General features: G+C 46.2%; 1 protein-coding gene and 1 pseudogene across 2 annotated transcripts in view; one reads left to right on the top strand and one right to left on the bottom strand.

The window, feature by feature from the left end:
• Nucleotides 1–21,336, bottom strand: part of LOC147430182 (diacylglycerol O-acyltransferase 1-like) — a 198,116-nt gene that overhangs the window by 56,880 nt on the left and 119,900 nt on the right. For both annotated transcript variants that reach the window (XM_086494683.1, XM_086494682.1), the window contains 3 exons: nt 9,935–10,030; nt 9,758–9,859; nt 9,502–9,638 (listed from right to left, as the gene is read on the bottom strand). In XM_086494683.1, coding sequence (XP_086350809.1) covers nt 9,502–9,638; nt 9,758–9,859; nt 9,935–10,030 — 335 coding nt within the window. The remainder of the gene's footprint in view (nt 1–9,501; nt 9,639–9,757; nt 9,860–9,934; nt 10,031–21,336) is intronic.
• LOC147430183 (uncharacterized) lies at nt 11,719–15,558 on the top strand (annotated as a pseudogene).

Genomic DNA, 21,336 nt, shown 5'->3' on the forward strand with positions numbered 1-21,336 from the left:
GCTAGATGACATGAAGGAACAGTATACTGCTGATGAAGATTTTGCAAGGATCTTTGAACAGTTACAAGAGGGGCAACATCACGAGCACTATCTCCTCAGAGATGGTTTTATGATGATGCATGGCAAACTTTCTGTCACAAGGCCACTGCGACATAAGGTCATGGAAGAGAGTTATGTCCCACCGTATGCAGGGCATCGTGGCATTGAGCGACAGTTAAAGCGGTAGAGACATTCTTCTATTGGCCTACCTTGAGGAGAGATGTGGATGCCTTTGTGCGAGCATGCATAGTTTGCCAAAAGGTCAAGTTTGACAGGCAAAAGGCACCAGGGTTATTACAACCACTGCCGATTCCGGATAAGCCATGGGAAAGCATTGCTATGGACTTTATCTTTGATCTTCCAAGAACGCCAACACGGAATGATGGTATATGGACCATTATCTGCAGGTTCAGCAAGCAGGCCCACTTTATCCCTGTCAAGAAGAAGATAAAATCTGATCAGATGGCACGCTTGTTCATGTACAATGTGTTTAAGTACCATGGTATGCCACAATCGATTATCAGTGATCGTGATCCTCGCATGATCAGTTTGTTTTGGAGAGGATTGTTTGAAAACATGGGCACTACGCTCAAGTTCTCGTCTTCGTTTCATCCACAAACTGATGGACAGTCGGAAGAGGCTAATTGTACTGTCTTAGATCTGCTTTAATTGCTATGTGTCAGATAATAAGAGCAAGTGGGAACAGTATTTGTCTATGCTTGAGTATGCGTACAATAATACGGTGCATTCGTCTACTGGCAAAGCACCTTTTGAGATTGTTGAAGGCGGCAAAAAGGTTCCTCCCATTTTGCATACAAAGGACAAGATCTTTGAGGCAGATCGATAGGTTGAGAACACGGATGAGATAGAGGCCAAACTTGTTTTTTAGGACCCGTCATATATATCCAAATTTACAATCCACTTCAGTAGGTATCATGTAAAAGTAAAAGTAAATAACTCCAATGGCTTCTATCACTCATAAATCTCATCCTACAATAGTGAGAATCATCTCGAATGACTACTTTCCCTTCTTTGTATACTACCACTTCCCTTCCTTTCTTGATGTTCTAACTTTATTAGCTCTATTTTTAAGCTTTAATGGAGTGAGCTCATTGGTTATCCACACCTTGGTTCTTCATGATTGCTATCCTCTCTTCTAATGTATCATAATGAACTTGTATATGGTTACCCTTGATTGCAATGTATACTAATCCCCAATATCTACAAAGGGTACTCCCTTCTTAAGCTTCTCCTTTCAAATGTCTAATTCTATCATGTGTCCATCTTCTTGTATTTTGGTTTGAGTCCATGCATCGAATAAAACCGCAATTTAAATAGTATTTCAATTTTCCTGCACTCTTATCTTCTTCTTTAATTCTGGACATGACTTCAAAAACTAATTGACTAGTTATTTGTGCAGGAGTCTTGTTATCTTGTGGGGTTGCACTTGCTTCTTGGAGTTCCTCTGTTGTCATTTGTTGTTGTTCTCTGTTGTGCTTGTAATGTTGTAATTTTTCCATCATTGATGACTATTTCTTCCTTTGAGATAATCACAAGGAGAAACTGTCACAAGACGGGCATCACATGCCAACGGAAAAGAACAGACTGAACAGACTTTTAGCACTTCAATAACAATTGAACCAACAGAGAGAGGCGACACGCGACATGGAGTGGCGAAATTCCACCCCAGAGAGTATTGGCCCCAAACCTTGGCGCCCCTTTCGGTATTTCTTTATATTGCATCAACACAGTACAAGCCGATACTCCACGTTCTGCACCTTCTCCCGGATGTGTGTCAGAGAATGAGCCCTAGCCTCATATTTAAAGGCCCTTGGCCTGAAAAGCAGTTACAGTGAAAAGCTTCAAACTCAAAAGCAATTGGCCCAAAAGCTATGGAAATCCATACAGTTTTGCCACGTCAGTAGTTAGCGGAAAACGTGGAAATCCGTACAGTTCTTCCACGTCAACATTCAGCGGAAAAATCCGGAATTCTGTACAGCAACCACGTCAACATGTCAACGCGAATTGCGAGCATTCGTACAATCTGCTACTTTTGCTTCTTTGAATGGGGTTTAGGCCCTTCGGCCGCGATCTGCAAGTTGGCTTAGGTCTTCAGTGGCTTGACACGCCAGTAGTTTGTGATATCTCCCCTTCTTGCAAGAGAGTAATCGTCTGCGATTACAACATATCTGCAAGCTCAATTTTTTTTTTTCCAAGGGTCATTTTGAGAGACAATCAATTTGCTCTTTTTTTTGTTAAGGAGTTGCCTTCTCCTTTCGGCTCTTTTGATCAAGGAGTTGGCTTCTCCTTTCGACTCTTTTGATCAAGGAGTTGGCTTCTCGTTTCGTCTAGATCGGAACTCTTGATATTCCATCGTAGTAAATTAGCCATCACACCCAGACCGCACTGATCTTCCACGGGTGTCTTGATGCACTAAAATTACATACCCAGCCAATCTCATCCAATAGGAATATTCAGTGGTTGGCACATCACAATGCAACACAAATGCTCACATATGTATGTTACAAGACACAACAAACAGCGCCGCTGAGCATTCCCTCGAGACAAACGGTCTGCGGTATGAAGCTACTCAACGACTACCTCGTCACTCCCCCGCAAATAACCTAAAAAGGTCCGGGCCATGAGCTCAGAGGACTGTACAACCAAACGCTCCCCAAGCATCGACCTGCGTCGTTCGGAGGTTTTCTAGCATACAACGGAATGCTCCCCAGACATCGGCCTACTCGTTCCGAGGTTTTCAAACATACAACGAAACGCTCCCCAAACATCGGCTTGCGTTGTTTCGAGGTTCAAACAATACCAAAACAGTATTTCTCACTTCTCCACCCCGGAGTAAAATCACCAATCAATGAAACCTTTATTAAAACCAGAGTTCAAACAATTCAAATCGGCACCAAGACAGGTTTAAAACAGATACCATCCATTTCAAACAAATTCCAAACAGGATCACCAAACAAGTTCTCAGACATATTTCAAACTTAAAAAGCAATCTCGACATCAGTCGAGCTCAAAAGTCGACTGACTTTCCATCCTGAAACCTGCACCAAAAATTAGGGTTAGGTTCTTTCTATAAGGTCATAGCGAACCACAGCATGGTCCATAAGCGCTTGAGTAGTCAGAACAAGCCTCGACAGACAATGTTCCTATGGCGGTGATGGTAGCCGGAAGATATACCAATCACACTGGACCTCCAAGGTTATCAGCTCGAGAAGAGACACCTACTAAGAGATGTCGAGAAATTTCAAGATATAATCTGTTAGGGTTTCCATGGCAAGCATTTCAAGATACCCGACTCTGCCAGAAGTTGCACTCCGAAGGAAGATGTCAGAAACCATATAACTTCGAGGATTTTTTTTTTTGGAAGCTTGCCAAGTCCTTGGAGTGTGCGGCTTGGTAGCTATAGACATCACCATCTGCATGGCACTGCTTTTGAGAAAAACGGTGACTTGAGACAAATCTTGGATCCTTCTCTTGCAAGTGATCTTTTTGGCTTATGCCCTGTAAGACATGAGCGGTGAAGATGGGAGGCCGCCTGATGCGCGATGAAGTAAGGGTAGGAGTGGCTAATAAGTCCGGGGTCCGAGCACGAAGCTAAAATTTCCAATGAGCTTTGGAAGTGCAATCTTGCTCTATCTACTCTTTGGTAGGACTGGTATGCTTTCAAAAAAGCACACACCTGATGCTCTGACACCATTGTCACAAGACGGGCACAACGTGCCAATGGAAAAGAATACACTGAACAGACTTTTAGCATTTCAGTAACAACTGAACCGGAGAGAGAGAGAGAGAGAGAGAGAGAGAGAGAGAGAGAGAGAGAGAGAGAGAGAGAGAGAGAGAGAGAGAGAGAGAGAGAGAGGACACGGAGTGGCGGAATTCCACCCCAGAGGGTATTGGCCCCAAACCTTGGCACCCCTTTCGGTATTTCTTTATATTGCATCAACACAATACAAGCCTGTACTCCACACTCTGTACCTTCTCCCAGAAGCGTGTCAGAGAATGAGCCCTAGCCTCATATTTAAAGGCCCTTGGCCTGAAAAGAAATTACAATGAAAAGCTTCAAACTCAAAAGCAATTGGTCCAAAAGCTGGCGCTGAAAATCAGCCAACGTACAGTTCTGCCACATCAACAGTCAACGAAAAACGCGGAAATTTGTACAGTTTTGCCACGTTAGCAGTCAGCGGAAAATCTGGAATTTTGTACAGCTACCACGTCGGCATGTCAGCGTGAACTACGGGCGTCCGTACAATCTGTTGCTTTTGCTTCTTCACTTAGGATTTAGGCCCCTTGGCCGGGATCTGCAAGCTAGCTTAGGTCTTCAGTGGCTTGACACGTCAGCAGTTTGTGACAGAAACGAAACGAAACGAAATGTTATATGAACATCTTCAAAGGGCCAAAATAAGGGGGGGGGGGGGGGGAGAGAGAGAGAGAGAGAGAGAGAGAGAGAGAGAGAGAGAGAGAGATGAAAAATGAAAATGAGATGTTATATTAAACGTCTTCAAAAGGCCAAAATGACCTATGAGACCAAACTTATACAATCCTTGTGGATCTAATCCAATGTCTGGGTACAAAAATAAAATGAAGGAAAGTGAAAGACTAAAACTAAAATCATCATCGGTCAGATTGAAAATCATCATCATCATCCTCCATGCCCGAGGATGCCCGACATCGGGCATTGTCTGAGAAAGTATTGCATCGATCGCTGAACGGCTTCGTTAATATCCGTCTCTGTAAATAGTCATATTGGGCGTCTCCCATGTTGTACTAGAATAGTCCTGATTCTTTGTGTTGAAGCTTCCGTTGATGTCGTGGTCGCCCCGTTAGACGTGGGCGTCTAGCTCTCCCGAGCACAATGGCTCTATCCACTAATATACCTCTCATAGAAGTGGGCTTGGTCAACCGGCCGCTGAGTTCTTGCTCCAAAGAAGTCAGTGATCTTCCTCTATGTATGTCTCCCACTACATGGTCTCCTCAAGAGATTCTCCATGTGTCAACGCAGCTCTAGCAAAAACAACCCGAGGCAGATTTAATCTTGCTATCTCATGACTCTAGCCAACGGTCCAAAGCCCTCTCTGAATAGATAGTGAAAGTGGCTTCGTATCTCATAGTATACCAGACAATGACAAATGTGATGTAACTTTGTCTCTTGCTCTATATGACACAACTGGCATATCCTGGCTTCTGCTCGTACCCTCCTAAATCTGCTAGTCTCAATCTCTAGCTGATGTGATGATGTGCGCATTTGAACAATAGCACATCGTATCCCATAGGATAAATGAGTGTCCATATAGGCCAGTCTGATCAAATATCCATCCTCTGTTAGTTGGAGGAGATGCTCTCTATAGAAAGCCATCTTTGTGCCCAACTCTTGTACCGGCTGTATCCATGTGCTTTTGGTATCTAAATGAAGAATCCTGACGTAAAAGTCTAGTGGTCTCTGTCCGTGCGAAAGAAAGGGAGGGTGCATCCAAAGAGTACTGGAATGGAGGCAGTCTATCCATGCTGAAGCCATGTGACTGAAACCATGATGCCATCTACCCATACCAACATGCTGTGTCCCCTTGTAGTGCTAGCTGTCCGGATGACTCAAGGGCTAGCCAAGCATATCTGTCTCTGGGGAGGTCCCATAAATTATGCATGAAGTAAGCTGACCTAGTCAGGGCCACAACTACGAGAGGGGGGGCAGCTACCTCAGCTCGAATAATCTCATGTGGCACTAAGGCCTTAGCCCGAATCATTTGAAAGATCATAGAGACTACAAGACTCTCCATACATCTCCATCCATCACTGCTACCAGATCTGCCCTAGTGGTCCACTGAGGACCCCCAAATCTGAACCCCATAGAGCATAGTTGAAGCCACTAGAGTGTCAAAAAGCCACAGCTTTGTTCAAGGTTCCTGAAACTGAACCTGCGAACACATCTTCTCCAAACCTCCCAAGGCTGCATAAACTCTCGTCAATCTAGTCTCTGCTGCTCTGCTCAATGAACGCTGGTCCACTGAAGACTACCCAAGATAGGTGTTTGCATCTGTATGCTCCACCGTCTCCTGGCCATATGTAAAAGTAGGTGCCGACCTTGCTGGCTCACTCTTATGGTGGTGCTTATTAGCGCCGCGGTCTCCTCGATTTCCTTCATGGCATTTCACCAGTGGTTTTTCCTTCTTTATCTAGGATGGGCACCTTCCAGAGCAGATACTTTGGTCATTCTCTCATGTCTCCCATCCTTCACCCTCCTATGCTACCTAGGGCTTCTCAGTTACACCCCATACCTTCTCCGGTGGTTTTCCTCTTCATGATAGTTTGGAGGTGCCGATCTTTCAAAGGCTTTGGTGGATACCCTCTCCTCTTCCTCGTGCCTCCTACAATAGTTACCGAGGCACTTTTTACCCTCACTAGGAGGGGTTTTTTCCCCTAGCACATTTTCTTTTTTTTTATGTTTACTTTGTACTTCCCCTTGGGGTAGGCACCATTTTTGCGCGCTCACGGGGGGTCAAGTAATAGAATGTTAGCTATACGTTTCTCCAAAAAAGAAAAACGGATTGAGATCTCAATGATATACGGTTTGTGATTTTTTGGCTTCACGTTTATACACTCATCCTTGAATTTGTAATTCTTGAATTCAGGTTTTCACACTCGAGATCTTTTGCTCGCACAAAGAGAAAAAGGTTATGTCAACGTCCTTTGCAAGTGGAAGTTGACCTTTACGACACGTCACTATCTTCATGCTTGTACAATTCAATTCAGGGTGTGCCAAAAGTTGGCACACAAAACAAACTATACTAATTATGATTCAAAGACTTTGAAACAAAGAGCCATGGATTATGGAGCTCGCAGGTAGCAAGAGAAGAAGAATGACTATATTAATATCTTTAAGAGGCCAATGTGGCCTGTGAGACCAAAACAACACATACAACGAAAATGAATTTCTCTGCAACCTGATGATGTGGCAGTGCACAACAGTCGTAATAAGTACCCATGCCTGAAGCACACAAGGCACGAGCAATGCATATAAGGAGGCCGAGAAGACCCTGCAAAAATGCCCTCCCAAATCCCTATACAACAACCCGCAATTGCGCTGCAAATCACGCCACAAAATCCAGGATTGTAAGGACAGTGACGTGGCAACAGTAGTGTGGAGATGTTGACGTGGCAGCAGTGTACAGATGATGACGTGGCTGAATTTACGTTGGGACAGCTGTTTGGGTGACAATTAATAAAAGCAGAAGACCATATGACACAGAAGTAGACCGATACAACTGAGGCCCCTTGGCCTTTAATTTAATGGCATATGGCCATAAAGGAACTTAAAAATCAATTTTAGAAGTGCTTAAAAGCATGAAAAAATGATATAGTTAACTGATGCTAAAAAGCATCCGAAAAGTCTCTTGCTCTTTTTATATGTTGCTCAAAAATCTGTCCCAACGTAAATGCAGCCACGTCATCATCCATACATTGCTGCCACGTCCGTGTCCTTCCAGTCCCAGATTTTGTGCCGTTATTTGCAGCGCAAGTCACTGAATGTTTTGCAAGGATTTGGGTGAGCAGTTTCACAGGCTCTTATCGGCCTCCTTATACACTTTTCTTCTACCTTATGTGCTTCCGGCTTGTGTACTCCCAGCAGTTATGCACTGCCACATCATCATGTGGATTCTGTTCTGTAGCTTGCTAGTGGATGTACAACTGTACACAAAGAGCTTTATGAGGGGAAGCTAACTATGCGACGGGATATTCAAGGGGTGATCCAAGCGGAATGACACATTCCCATTCAGCTACAAGCTCAGTGTCGATGGGTGTCTTCACATACCTAGAGGTGCTGATTGCAGCCAGAGCATGTACAGATGAGGGAGAGTCCTCGTTTGAGATGCAAAAGGAGCGATGGCTCTCATGCCTTCGATGTGAGTCTTCCATGGTCTCAAGTTGTACTTTTTAGATGATCGGAGTTCTTTCAGCGGCACCGTGTCAGTGGATTATCGACCCAGCTCCTTTGAGGTAGTCAAAGAGGGGGCTGGAGATTGTGGACCAGTGGGGCAGGGATCCTTCTGCACACCATGACCATCCTAGAGTACCTTATCTTCCAATACGCTGCGCTACTCTTTATAATAGACAAAAAGGCCATACAAGCGACAGCATAGCATTGGCAAGAGCAGGGACTCACTGAGGGTTTTCTCTAGGATCTCTAGAAATGACTTTGAGTTGGTTACTGGTCCTGCAGGGTTATTGTTTCACTGGCAGGTCACAGTGCAGGCAGCCAACAGGGACCTAGTGACTCCTTATGGGAGTGCCCACAAGCAAAGAGGTCTGGCACAAGATTCTTTGCATGGTCTCATCCTCTCAGACATGAATTTCACTTGGGAGGGTAGAAGCATGGTCAGTCATCTCTGGTCCTCCAACACTTGGCTATGAGACAGAGTTGGGCAGTCAAGGTATTATGCTTCAGGCAGGGCTGCCTTAGCAGTGCCCTACTCCTGATTTCTAAATAGCGTCACGGACAGTAAACAGATCTTTGATGGGATCTGATTAATAGTCTTGGTCTCTAGTTCATACGGAGGGCTCTCATCAGTATGTGGCGGCTAGGACCTTTCTTCATGGTGCCAGTTGTTTGGTTTTTTCACCTCCCAATCTGTAATGTAGCCATTTTCTATATTATTTCGCTCATTTTAGGAGAGACTCTCCTCTTTTTACCATTCCCTTGTTGTAGGGCTTGTAGCCCATTGGGCAGATTTATAACTTAGTATAAGGAATTTTTTTTTGCACAACATAGAAGACATCTCATCACCATTTCCATTACTTGTTCCATTTTTTCTTTCTTTCCCCGTTTATTATTACTACGAAACATAGAAACATAATGCATACAAACACAAGGACTCTCTACTTGCAGATACATAAATCCATGAATCAATCATCAGAAGATCCTTAGTATGGGCTTTTGCATAATTTCCTATTTGAAGGCGGGTGTTTAAAACCAGTAAAGAGACAGACTGGCCGTTGAGTAGCATGGAACAGGTGACAGAAGATAAGAAGGAACTTCCCTTCAAGGTAAACAAACTTGTGTCTGTAAAGCCAGCAAGCAAGTGGATGAAGATATTGGTGGTAGTGCTATTTCTGTGAGGCTAAATTGGCATGAGCTGGACAGCCAGAGCAATAAAAGTTTTTCTTGGCCAAAGTCTTGGTGAGCAGATCGTGCACATCCAGCAGCAAACAGGTCTTGGTTAAATTCTTGGTAAGCAAATGGTGAACATCCAGCAGCAAACAGGTCACACTTCCAAGCATATGCTAGAAATAAAACTTTACACACAGCAAAGAGAACCCACTTGTTTTGACTGTATTCCTTTTAGACAAAGCAAACACCTATGTTTCAAAAGATGGATACCTCCGATCTTTAGATGCCTTGAGATCTCCTATTTTGTATTTCTTTAGAGACAAAACTCTTAAAACAACACATACCATAGGTGAAACATGCAGTAGAAGATGCACAGCCAGACATAAAGGGTTGGAATGGATAGCTTTAGAACCCTCTCTACTGCATAGAGATAGTTTCCTTTAAGAGGATGTTGTGAATTCTGTATAGTAGGGTTGATGTACTGGCAAAAAGAAACTGTCAAACTGTTAAGAAAGTTGTATACATCCTGACAAAAATAACCTGTCAAACTGTTAAAAAAAGAATATGCAAGTCATATGCACCGTCATGGGACAAACATACTTGCTCTGCTATGAATCCCATGAGTCCTGAGAAGATTAGCAGTTTCACCACTTGCCTGAATACCCATCCCTTCCGTATTTTATCTGTGTGGGGATAGATGACCTGTCAATACATTAACAATATGCGTATAAGCAAGGTATTACCTTTTCAGTCATTGAAAAAAAATGAACTCTTTACCTGATAACATAAGGTGGGTGCCACCATAAAATATGCAAGGTTCTTTAAAGTAATATTTTCGGGGTAATCAAGTTGTATGTCTGTCGGCCTGTCATCCTACCATAACAATAAGTTTGAGAAAAAATCAAACACCTCTCTCTCTCTCTCTCTCTCTCTCTCTCTCTCTCTCTCTCCTGCCCCTTGTGCTCCCCTGCTGCCCCCGCTCCCTCTCTGCTCTGGCCCCTCGCGCTCCCTACCCGCCCCTGCCCCTTGCGCTCCCTTGCTGCCCCCGCCGTTTGAAGACCGCCCCGCTCCCTCTCTCTATCGCGATGCCCCCCCCCCCCCCCCCCCCCCCCCCCCCCCCTTTTGTCTATCGCACCCCCCCCCACCCCTCCTCCGTCTATCGCGAGAAACCCCCCCCCCCACCTCTCTCTCTCTTTCTAATTCTTTGGGCCTCACCGTAATGGATCAACGTCAAGGCCATGAATGCTCAATGGGTGTTGCACAAACTGTCACACTTGAAGAAGACTCTGCACAGGACCCAGAAGCCGCCAATGTCTCACCTGTTTGCAAGCCGCGAGCAAAGGCAACCTTCATGCTCAGGAATAAGCGAATGGCGCAGATGGAGAGGGAAATGGAGTGGAAAACAGAGATGGAAGGATGGTGGAAGGAGAAGGCCAACCTCCTTCAGATGTTCTTCAATGAAGGCGCACAGTGGAAGAAGGAGAAAGAGAGCCTTAACGCAGAAATACAGACACTCAAAGAAGAAGTCTCAGCCCTCAAACAGGAGAACCCAAATGCCGAGATACAGGTACTCAAAAAAGAAGTCTCAGTCCTTAAACAAGATCTTGCTGATAGAGTAAGCAATGGACTAGAGGATGGCGAATTTCAACCCTCGGTAATAGATGAAATCAAGGAAATTAAGGAACAGGTAAGGATGATCACAGAGGAAGAGAAACTGAGTGTGGCAAAGACATCTTCATGGGCGGAGATGATAACAAGGACACAGAAAAAGGCGGACGAGGCTGAAAAATGGATTGAGGTTGCCAAGAAAGGGAAAGGTCAAGAAACTCCTTGTCCACCGACGCTTATCAACATGACTCTCGAAGAGGAACAAAGAAGGCGGATGCGAGCATTGCATGTGAGAGTGACTGGTCTCAAGGACATAAACAATGTGGAGAAAGAGGTCACAAGCGTTACATCCATGATGGGGATGGAGAAGCCTTTGCACACAAAGGCATGGAGGGTAGGTAAGAAAAGTGATGGCACAGAAGAGTCTCTAAATGGGAGAGCTCTCATACTACGCTTCCCCTCGTTGGAAGATAAGAAGGAATTCTTGAGGAAGAGGCCTACTCTCAAAAAGACAGGTATTTTCCTCGGTGACGACCTGACTCTCTCACAGCTCGCACATATGAGAGAGGTAATGCTAGAGATTACAGCTGCAAGGGAGTAGGGAAAGATAGCCTTCTACAGAGATGGACGGGTGGTGATTTTAGAGCGGCGTACTGCATGACGGTGCGAGACCTATGGGACCACACTGAAGATGGCTACCTGGAATTGTAATGGGTCTATGAGGTTGGACGTGGGTGCATTTGAGGAGAGTTTCAAAGACAAGGATACTGTGTTCTTCTCAGAGACTCATCAGGCCCCTCGACAGGTAATGCCACATGTGGTGGGATACAGATGGGAAACAGCTCACAGGACAAATGCGAGATCTGAGCACGGGAGTAGAGGTTCAGGAGGAGTAGCAGTGCTATTCAGAGAGGAACTACAACCATTACGGCATATTGTACAAAGAGATGATCATGCTAGATATATGTGGGTGAGACTGAGACCTGACACAGGTCGATTCATATATATTGCCATATGTTACTTTCCTCCCAGTACATCAATGTATGCCGCATCCAGAGGGCAGGCGCCTTTCTCTATCCTTGATGATGACATTTGGGAGTTTTCTAGGGATGGTGATATCATTCTCCAAGGGGACTTCAATGCCCGAACGGGCAACTCATAGACAGTCTTCTACGACACTTCAGATGAGATGCTTAGAGAGTTGGATGTGGGTGAGTTGGGACTTGACAGATGCTCAGATGACAGAGAGCAAACGGAGTATGGGAGATACCTCATGGAAATGACGACTACACATGGATTAGCCATACTTAATGGCTTACAGCGATTTCCTGGAGCAGCCGGTTTCACATGCTTTCCACATAGACATGGGGTCAGTACAGTGGATTATGTAATGACACAACCGAGCTTTATCCCCTGCATTCAAGATTTCAGAGTGGGAGCTAGGCCAGTGGGCATAACAGTAGATCATGCTCTTCTGACACTATCCATTAAATTTCAATATAGTACAACCCAGACATCAGGAGGCAGGTCACACACTCGCTATACATTTACACCAGAGATTGATTTCGGTTATTCAGAGGAGATCTGGGACCGTCTATTGGAAGGCACAGCCGGCACAAATGGTACAGGCCTCTCAGTGGAGGAGTGCACCACGCTACTGACTGAGACATTGCATGGGGCTGCATCAGTGGCATACCCACACACTTAGCCGGGCAAGAGACGACATTCTGGGAGCATGCCCCAGAATAGTTGGTATGATGAGGAGTGCAGAGAGATGAGAGCCCAGCTTCAGAGGGATCTTCTTTTAGGAGTCATCATTTACAGACAGTCTCGGATCGCTTTCCGACGCCTTGTGCGACGGAAGAAGCGAGCTTACCTAGCTCAGATGGAGCGAGACTTATATCATATGTTTTTGAGTAGGGACTCAGGAGAGGCATGGCGACTCTTTCATGAGCACTCCCCTCCCCCAGTGATTACTTCGCCTGAGGTGTGGGGCCAATATGCGACATCATTATATACGGTTCCTGGATAGGAACCCCTGCCAGACCCTACCAAGCCTTCCTTGCCCAACTACGAGCACTTTCTTTACACCTGAAATGGTACAAAGGGCCATCGACAGGATGAAGACCGGGAAGGCATACGATCATGACGGTCTAGTATCAGAGCACTTTATACATGCCAGGGATATGCTGATGGAGGTTCTCGCAATGTTGTTCAATCGTGCCATGTGTGAGGGATTACCTGAGACTTGGAGGTTGTCTAATATTGTGCCCATCTTCAAGGCTGGTGACCCTATAGAGCCTCGGAACTACCGCACTATTATGGTTGGACACACATTGGCACGGTTGTATGCATCTATCCTGGAGCAACACTTGAGTAATTGGGCAGAGGGCGAGGGTGTACGAGCAAAGGGTGAAGCCGGCTTCAGGAGGGGTTTCTCCACTCTTGATCATATTTTGACACTCAGGGCCATCATTGAGGAGGGCAGAGCACATGGGAGATGGATATATTGTAGCTTTGTGGATTTTCGTAAAGCATTTGACATGGTACCAAGAGCTAGACTAATGCGCAAACTACAGGAGATGGGGGTGCCCATAGAGGTGATTTGGGGGACTATGGCTTTGTACAGATCAGTGATGGGACATGTACGCACCCCGGAAGGGGTATCTGATTTAGTTCACTCTACTATTGGAGTGAAACACGGCTGCCCATTGTCTCCTACTCTATTTGGTATGTATGTTGATGAGATGTCTGATTACATCGATAGAGAGGGTGACAGAGGTGCACAGTTGGCAAGGACGTGGATCCCATTGTTGCTATAGGCTGATGATATTGTGCTGATATCTCACTCACCAGAAGGTATGCAACGACAGTTGGATGCACTACGCAGTTTTGCAAAGGATTGTGGATTGTGTGTAAACCTAGGTAAAACCAAGGTTATGGTGTTTAAAACCACATCACAATGGGTCATGAGATTAGTACCCACTTTCAAATACGGTCAGGAGATTGTGGAGTATACAGATGCATACACTTACCTGGGGGTAGTCTTTACTGGGCCGAGATTTTCCTTGAGAAGAGCAGCAGAGACTAGACTAACTAGAGCTGGTGCGGCTCTGGGAGGAATGGAGAGGATGTGTTCGCAGGTTCAGTTCCAGGAACCTAGGACAAAGTTATGGCTCTTTGATACTTTGGTTGCCTCTACTATGTTATATGGGGTGCAGGTTTGGGGACCTTCTGTAGGCCAGGAGGGTTGGAGGCGTATGGAGAAGCCCCTGGTATCTATGATCTCTCGGCTGATTAGAGCCGAGGCTTCCGTACCGCATGATATCATTCGAGCGGAATTAGCTGCCCCCCCTATGGAGATTGAGGCGCTGACTAGATCAGTCTCCTTTGTACACAGTCTATGGGATACTACCAGAGACAGATATGCCAGGGTGGCTCTAGAGTCCTCCAGACAATTAGCTCTTAATGGGGATACATCATGCTGGTATGCACAGATGGCATCATGGTTTCAGACACATGGTTTCACCATGGACAGGTTGCCTCCTTTTCAATACTCTCTACAAGCACCCTTGAGGTCTTTGACACGGGTAGAGATTAATAGACTCATTCGTCAGGATCTGATCCAGCTGGACACGAGGAGGACATGGATAGAGCCGATACAGGAATTGGGCACAAAGATGGCTTTCTATAGAGAGCATTTTCTCCACCTCACGGGGGATGGGTTTGTGATTCGACCTAGCTATATGGACAGGCATCTTTCTCATGGTGTGCGATGTGCCATTGGCCAGATACGAACGTTGACACATCAGCTCGAGATTGAGACTGGCAGATTCAGAGGGACACCAGCAGATAGCAGGATATGCCGCTTATGTCATCTAGAGCCAGAGACAGAGGTACATTACATATGTCATTGCACAGTGTACTATGAGATAAGAGGCCGTTTTCATTGTTGTAGCGCGGATAATGTGTCGTGCTCTCTACAGTGTGGGTGCCCCTCAATGCAATGTGTGTGACAATCTCACTCAAACAAATGGAAACTCTCTCAAACAGAATGAAACACAGAAACAATGGATAACAACAGAGACACAACAGTGGACCAGAACATGTGGACTCGACTAGCTCAAAGAACCATGTACAGACTCCGGCGTGGCAGCACACTCAATTCCAGCCCAGGACTCACAGGTACAAATGGGGTGTCGAGGCTCAGATGTGCAGGGATGGTGAAGCAGTGCTCTGTGTAAGACTCGCTACCTAGACAATGAGCCGACCAACTATATAAGATAATGATAATGACCCAACGGCTACTACTCATAGATACAATCATAAAGAGCCACCAACGGCTCATAAATGTCAGCCAGCTAAGTGTGACCTGGCCACATGTCCACTAGGCCACCATCCGTATCCCTGCCACGTGTCACTGCCCAGAGTGTCCGTCCAGTGTGAACAGACCAGACCAACTGTACTAACTGTAACTGTGTCCTGTGAAAGTGACACTGTAGCCTGCTACTACAGGTTGCCCGCCACAAGACTGGTCACTCTTGGTGAGCCAAAACTGAATGAAACTGCAAAAGTAACTATATGTACAATGAAAGGTGGAGCAAGAGCACAATCCTGTCACCCAAGGGAAAGTGTCGTCGCCACTGCTGCTCCATTAGTATCCGAATCGGGAGGAGCCATCAGATCGATTGTGTAACTATGCGGTTGTTGTACTGTGCTCTGCATAACCTGGCTTCCTGTGGTTGTAGCAGCCATCTGCTGCACAGCGGATGGAAGCACTTGCCCTGAAGTGAACTCCGGACGCCTAGTAACACAACCATGGCGGTGTGCACCAGCAACACCGTCACAACAAGGAACACTCTGGCTCTGCATGTATGGCATCTGGACCTGAGATTCCTGCTGAGTAAAGTACTAGAACTGGGGCTGTGGGTAGTGTCCCATGAACTACTGAGAGGGCTAAGAGGGACCTGCTGGCGTTGCAAAGCCTGCGGGATTCTGGACCTGTATCCCTGGCCCAGTCCATCCATATCCCACAGGAGCCTGGGTAGGCCTGTTACCATACATAAGCATTTCTTGAAATCCCTGCAACTGTGCTTTTAGGTCATCAATAATCCTTGACTTTATCCTCAATGCTTGCTGTAGTGCAAAAATCGTTGCATCTCGATCTGCGATGGCACTCTCGGCAACTCGCAGAGATCTCTCCATAGCTGCGTATGTGGCGGAGTGATGCTAGTGGGTTGCAGCTAGCTGCTCCGCGCCTAGCTCGATGGTGGCAATAGCAGCTCTGGGGTCCTGAAGTAACTTCTCTGAAAGCTGAAACAGAGAAGTGGAGTCGGTCCTACCTGAAGATCCCTCAGATGGATGTGATGCTGGAGGGTGCACATGTGGCACAGCCGGCGAGCTAGAAGTAGGTACAGTTGGTGTAGTAGGTGCCTCGGAGATTGTTGTTGTAGGTGGAGCGAGAGATATGTTGACCGGTGTATGAGTGAAGATGGGAGAAGAAGGAAGAGGATCCTGTATGGGTGAAGTGACCATCCTGTCTTGAGGAGCGGCAGTAGACAGTGGTGCCGGCACAGCAGAACCAAGGGTAGAAGTAGACGTGTGACGCTGAAGATGTACCCTAGTCTGCTGGCTCTCAGAAACTGGCAAGGAGGGTAGAGACTTCACTGTATCCTTCACCACTTTCGCCTTGATCTTTTTTTTCTTGGTGACTGTGGGGTCAACCTGCATGCTCACGGTTTTCCTTTTCCCTTTCGAGGTTCCCTGCTCCTCATCCACTTCATTTATGTTAATAGGTATGTTTATGACCCATGCCAAGAGAGGTGCCGCAAAACATTTAAAACTTAACTGCACAGACTGCACTTGGGCCCGAAATCTTTTAAGCCCTAGACTGCAACGAGCTGAAGAGAATTTGATGGAATCCACAAGGGATAGTGTGGATTAAACAGTATAGCCCGTCGCAGTGGGAGAATGTAGTGAGAAGATCAGTTTTTTCCTTGTCTTCTTTGGCATCTCGAGCCAGAAAGTAATACCTGAAGATTGCGAGAAGCCGTCTGTTTCGCTCATAATCCGGGTGATCCAAACTCAATAGCTCTTGACATGCTTGAATTGTCGCATCCTTGGACATCAAAGAGAAAGTGCGAGTAGTAGACTTTACAGCTGGAAAGTTGGTCATACCCATGGCATGGCCAAGCCTTGTAGCTGTTAGCTTGTGGCCTCGGACCTTTGGAAAGTCTTTCAACAGTTGATGTATCAGCTCTGCTGGAACCGTATCAGGTAAATCTGCATCAGCCAATGCTGTGAGGCCCAGAGTCCGTAGCTGAGCAGTCGAAAGCACCTCACTGAGAGATGGTCGAGGTTGCTGCATATGAAAATTTAATGAGAATGCTGTGCGATTTTTCGAAGAAGCAGGCCTCTTGATTTCATGAGTGATGATTGGCTGCTTTTCCTTTTTCTGAGCCACTTTTGAATGTTCCTCCTGATCACTGGAAGCACCTGACTCGGAATTTACATATGAATCATCGGATGCTGCTGAGACTGCTTTGTAGCTCTCATCACTTGGGTCACTGGAGGTAAAGTCATCTATGCTATGGCTGCTGCTTGCAGATACTTTCTCTGCTTTGCTCTCTGATTCTGCAACCAGAGCATTCCTCTTCTTCAACTCTACCTTTTTCTTGCTAGTTTCTTCTGGCTGTTTCTCATGTTGCTTGCTACCTCCTGCCATGGTGAGGTCGGGTGGATGACAAGCAGTGAGAGTTGAGTAGACCAAGTGATGAAAAGCACCACGATCAGATGCAAGCCAAGGCGGAGTATAGAACCGATTTGGATTTGGCTAGGTAGCCTCTGGACAGAAGGGAACCTGGTGCGATTTATTGTGGGGCTGGGCGAGAGGATACGACTGAGGATTGGGTATAGGGGCGAATCAACACGTAATAGGCGAAGAAGTTGGGGCTGAGGCGAGTATTAGGGTAGGGGCGAAATCAACATAGGGTAGGGGCGAGAAAATAGGGCAGGGGCGAGAGTGGGTGGGTAGAGGGTAGGGGCGAGAGGGGTTGCTGAGAGGGTAGGGGCGAGAGTTAGAGGGTAGGGGCAAGGGGGTGCTGAGAGGGTAGGGGCGAGAGGGTAGAGGGTAGGGGCGAGAGGGGGTGCTGAGAGGGTAGGGGCGAGAGTTAGAGGGTAGGGGCGAGAGGGGGTGCTGAGAGGGTAGGGGCGAGAGTAGAGGGTAGGAGCGAGAGTGGGAGGGAAGAGGGGAATAGGGATTAAACTGGGTAGGGGTGAAAGTGGAAGGGTAGAGGGTAGGGGCGAGTTATGGGCTGAGGTGAGTTTTACAAGTTAGGTCTTACTTAAAAATCAGTCCCAATAGAGAGTTTTACAAGTTAGGATTTTACTTAAAAATCAGTCCCAATAGAAAGTGAACTTAGTGAAAGGGAATATTCCTACTCAGAACAGAGCCGATAATATTCCGAAATAACAGTCTTATCAAAGAAAAGAGTGGAGATGGGATTGCCTCTTTTGAAGAACTCCATAGGGAAGAGAGAGACTGATACAGAGAAGCCAAGATTCTGAGAGTGGAGATGAGACAGTTGGATAACCATGGATTTGAAAGAGTGGAGATGTTCTCGAGATAAAATAAATCAAAAGACACGCTGAATCTAAGGCAAAATCAAATGACTTGTTGAATGAAATGAGAGCAGATCTGAGATCCTTACTGGAGTACAGTCGAGATGAGATAAAGGAAATTAGAAGATCAGAGATAGGATTGATTTTTGTTTACAACTTAGATGGGATGGAGAAGACTCGGTGATAGGGAAAATAGTAGAAAAATGGAAATCATGAAGAGGAACAATAATAAGGCTACTGATGAAGGGATAATACCACCATATTCAATGAAGTATACTATCACCAGGGCCAGTGATGATGGCAAGTCAGCTCTAGTGATGGTAAATCTTGAGTCTGGATCCATTTACCAGTGGTAGGGAGACACCTTCAAGAGTGACTAACTAGACTACCCCCTGTGGTAAAATCTCTTCCACCACGAATGGCCCTTGCCAAGCTGGAACCAGCTTCTTTGCTTTTTTCAAATATTTTGCCTGATAGAGTAGCACCAATGTCCCTTGCGTTATTTTTGGCTTTCTGAGGTGGCGATCATGCCACCCTTTGCAACGAAGTTGCTCTGCTTGCAGAGCATGAGAAGCTAAAAGGCGGCTTTCATCTAATAAGGTAAGACGAGATATAGAAGCAGCTTCCATGTTCCAACTTGCACGCAGACTGCCCACCCTAGGGGATCCCGAGTTGAACTCAAATGGAGCTATGGCTTCCAAACCGAAAGCGAGTTGAAAAGGCGTGTGATTCGTTGTTGCTTTGAAAGATGTGCGGTATGCCCAAAAAGTGCTATGCACAGCCTGAGCCCACGATGCTGGATGGAGATGACATGCTTTCCGCAGGAGTTCGATCAGAACCTTGTTGGTGCTCTCGGCCTGCCCATTGGCTCTAGGGTAATAAGAGCACGACTTGCGATGAAAAATCTTGTAATTGGCCAGCAAAGTTGAGATCATGTCATTGACAAAATGACTGCCCCTATCACTGGTGATCTCTAAGGGACATCCAAATCTGCATAAAATATTTTCATTAAAAAATTTGGCTACTGTATTGCCAATGCAATCTACTGTCGCTAGTACCTCCGCCCACTTTGTTGCATAGTCTGTAGCCACTAGCAGATATTTGCGATTACCTGGTTGAGCCGGGGGATATATTGGACCCACAAAGTCCAAGCCCCATCTCTCAAAAGGTAGCCACGCCATCGAGACCTGCAAAGGACGATTGGATTGCTTACTTGGATTCGGCCCACAGCGCTCGCACACATCACAAACCTTAGAATATGCTATTGTATCCTTAAAAACGTAGGGCCACCATAGACCACTCTGTAGAATCTTCTGGGCAATGATGTGACCAGGGTAATGGCCGCCAGTGGGACCATTGTGGGCATCCTCCAGAATATGCTCCACCTCATGAGGCGAGACAACACGATTCAGAACACCATCTGGTCCCGATTTGTAGAGCTGGCCCCCAATCAGGTACAGCCCAGTAGATAGAAAATGTAGGACCTCGCCGTACCATTCCGGTGTTGTATCGATTTTAAAAAGACTGCTATCTGGAAAGTCATCCGCAATCCCGGTAGCTTCTTCACCTGTGTGAATGCGAGAGAGGTGGTCAGCCATTACATGATGCTTACCAAGACGGAGTACTACTTCAAAATCAAACTCTTGGAATAGGAGGAGCCATCGCCATACTCGACCTGCAACCTGTGGCTTATTAAGCAGATAGCGCAAGGCATGGTGATCAGTAATAATTGTGAAGTGGACCCCTAGCAAATAGTGACGAAATTTTTGTAGAGCATACACTATAGCCAAACCTTCCCTCTCTGTGGTGCTATAGTTGCGCTCTGCTTTGGTGAGCAGGCGACTTGCATAATGTACAGGGCGATCCAAGTTGAACTCTTTGCTAGGCTGAGTCAGCACAGCACCCACAGCCAGCAGACTGGCATCTGTATGCACATGAAAAGGTAGGGCCCAATCCGGGGCAACTAGAATAGGCGCTTCAGTGAGGCGTTTTTTGAGGTATGCAAATGCTTCGGCCTCAGGTGTTGACCACTGGAAGGGAACAGCAGCACTGGTGAGCCTGGTCAATGGTTGAGACACCTGTGCATACATACGTATAAACCTGCGATGATAGCCGGTGTGGCCCACAAAGCTCTGAACACATTTGGGATTTATGGGAGGAGGTAACTTCAAGATGGCCACTATCTTCTCTGGGTCAGGTGCTAAACCTTGAGCAGACACCACATGGCCCAACAGTGTGCCCTCTGTGACCAAAAAATGACACTTGTTCGGATTGAGCTTCAAACGTGCCTCTCTGCACCTGAGGAAGACTGCAGAGAGCTGAGCAAGATGCTCCTTTAGATTTTCTACTGGGGTCGAACATTGAGCACCCGAGAAGGTGGAAAAGTCGTCCATGAATATGCGAAGGTGATCAGTAAGTAGAGGACAAAAGATGAGATATACCATGCGATTGAAAGAAGGCGGTGCATTTTTAAGCCCAAAAGACATTCTAGTGTAGATGAAAATACCCCAGGGAGTCACAAAAGCTGTTTTGATTTGGTCGTCAGGATGTATTCCTAACTGATTGTAGCCGCTGAACCCATCCATAAAACTATACAGTACGTGGCCAACGACATCTTCGAGGACTCTCTCAGTGAAAGGTGTCGGAAATCCATCCGGGATTGTGACCTTATTCAGAGCCCGGTAGTCGACGCAAACTCGAATTTTGTTGGACTGCGTCTTTGGGGCAATAACCATAGGGGACAACCATTCTGAGTGCTCTACTGGTACAATAATACCTGCTTCTTGCATTTTTTCCAACTCGATTTTGACTGCTTCTGTATACTTGGGATTCAGTTTGTAAGCCCATCCTCTGACCGGCTTAGCCCCCTCAACCAGAGGAATTGTGTGGACTCCTAGCTCTGCTGGGATTCCTTCCAAATCGTGGTAAGACCAGGCAAACACATCCTTGAA

This window comes from Adiantum capillus-veneris, chromosome 22 (assembly GCF_014529385.1).
Source record: "Adiantum capillus-veneris isolate H3 chromosome 22, ASM1452938v2, whole genome shotgun sequence".
NCBI lineage: Eukaryota > Viridiplantae > Streptophyta > Polypodiopsida > Polypodiales > Pteridaceae > Adiantum > Adiantum capillus-veneris.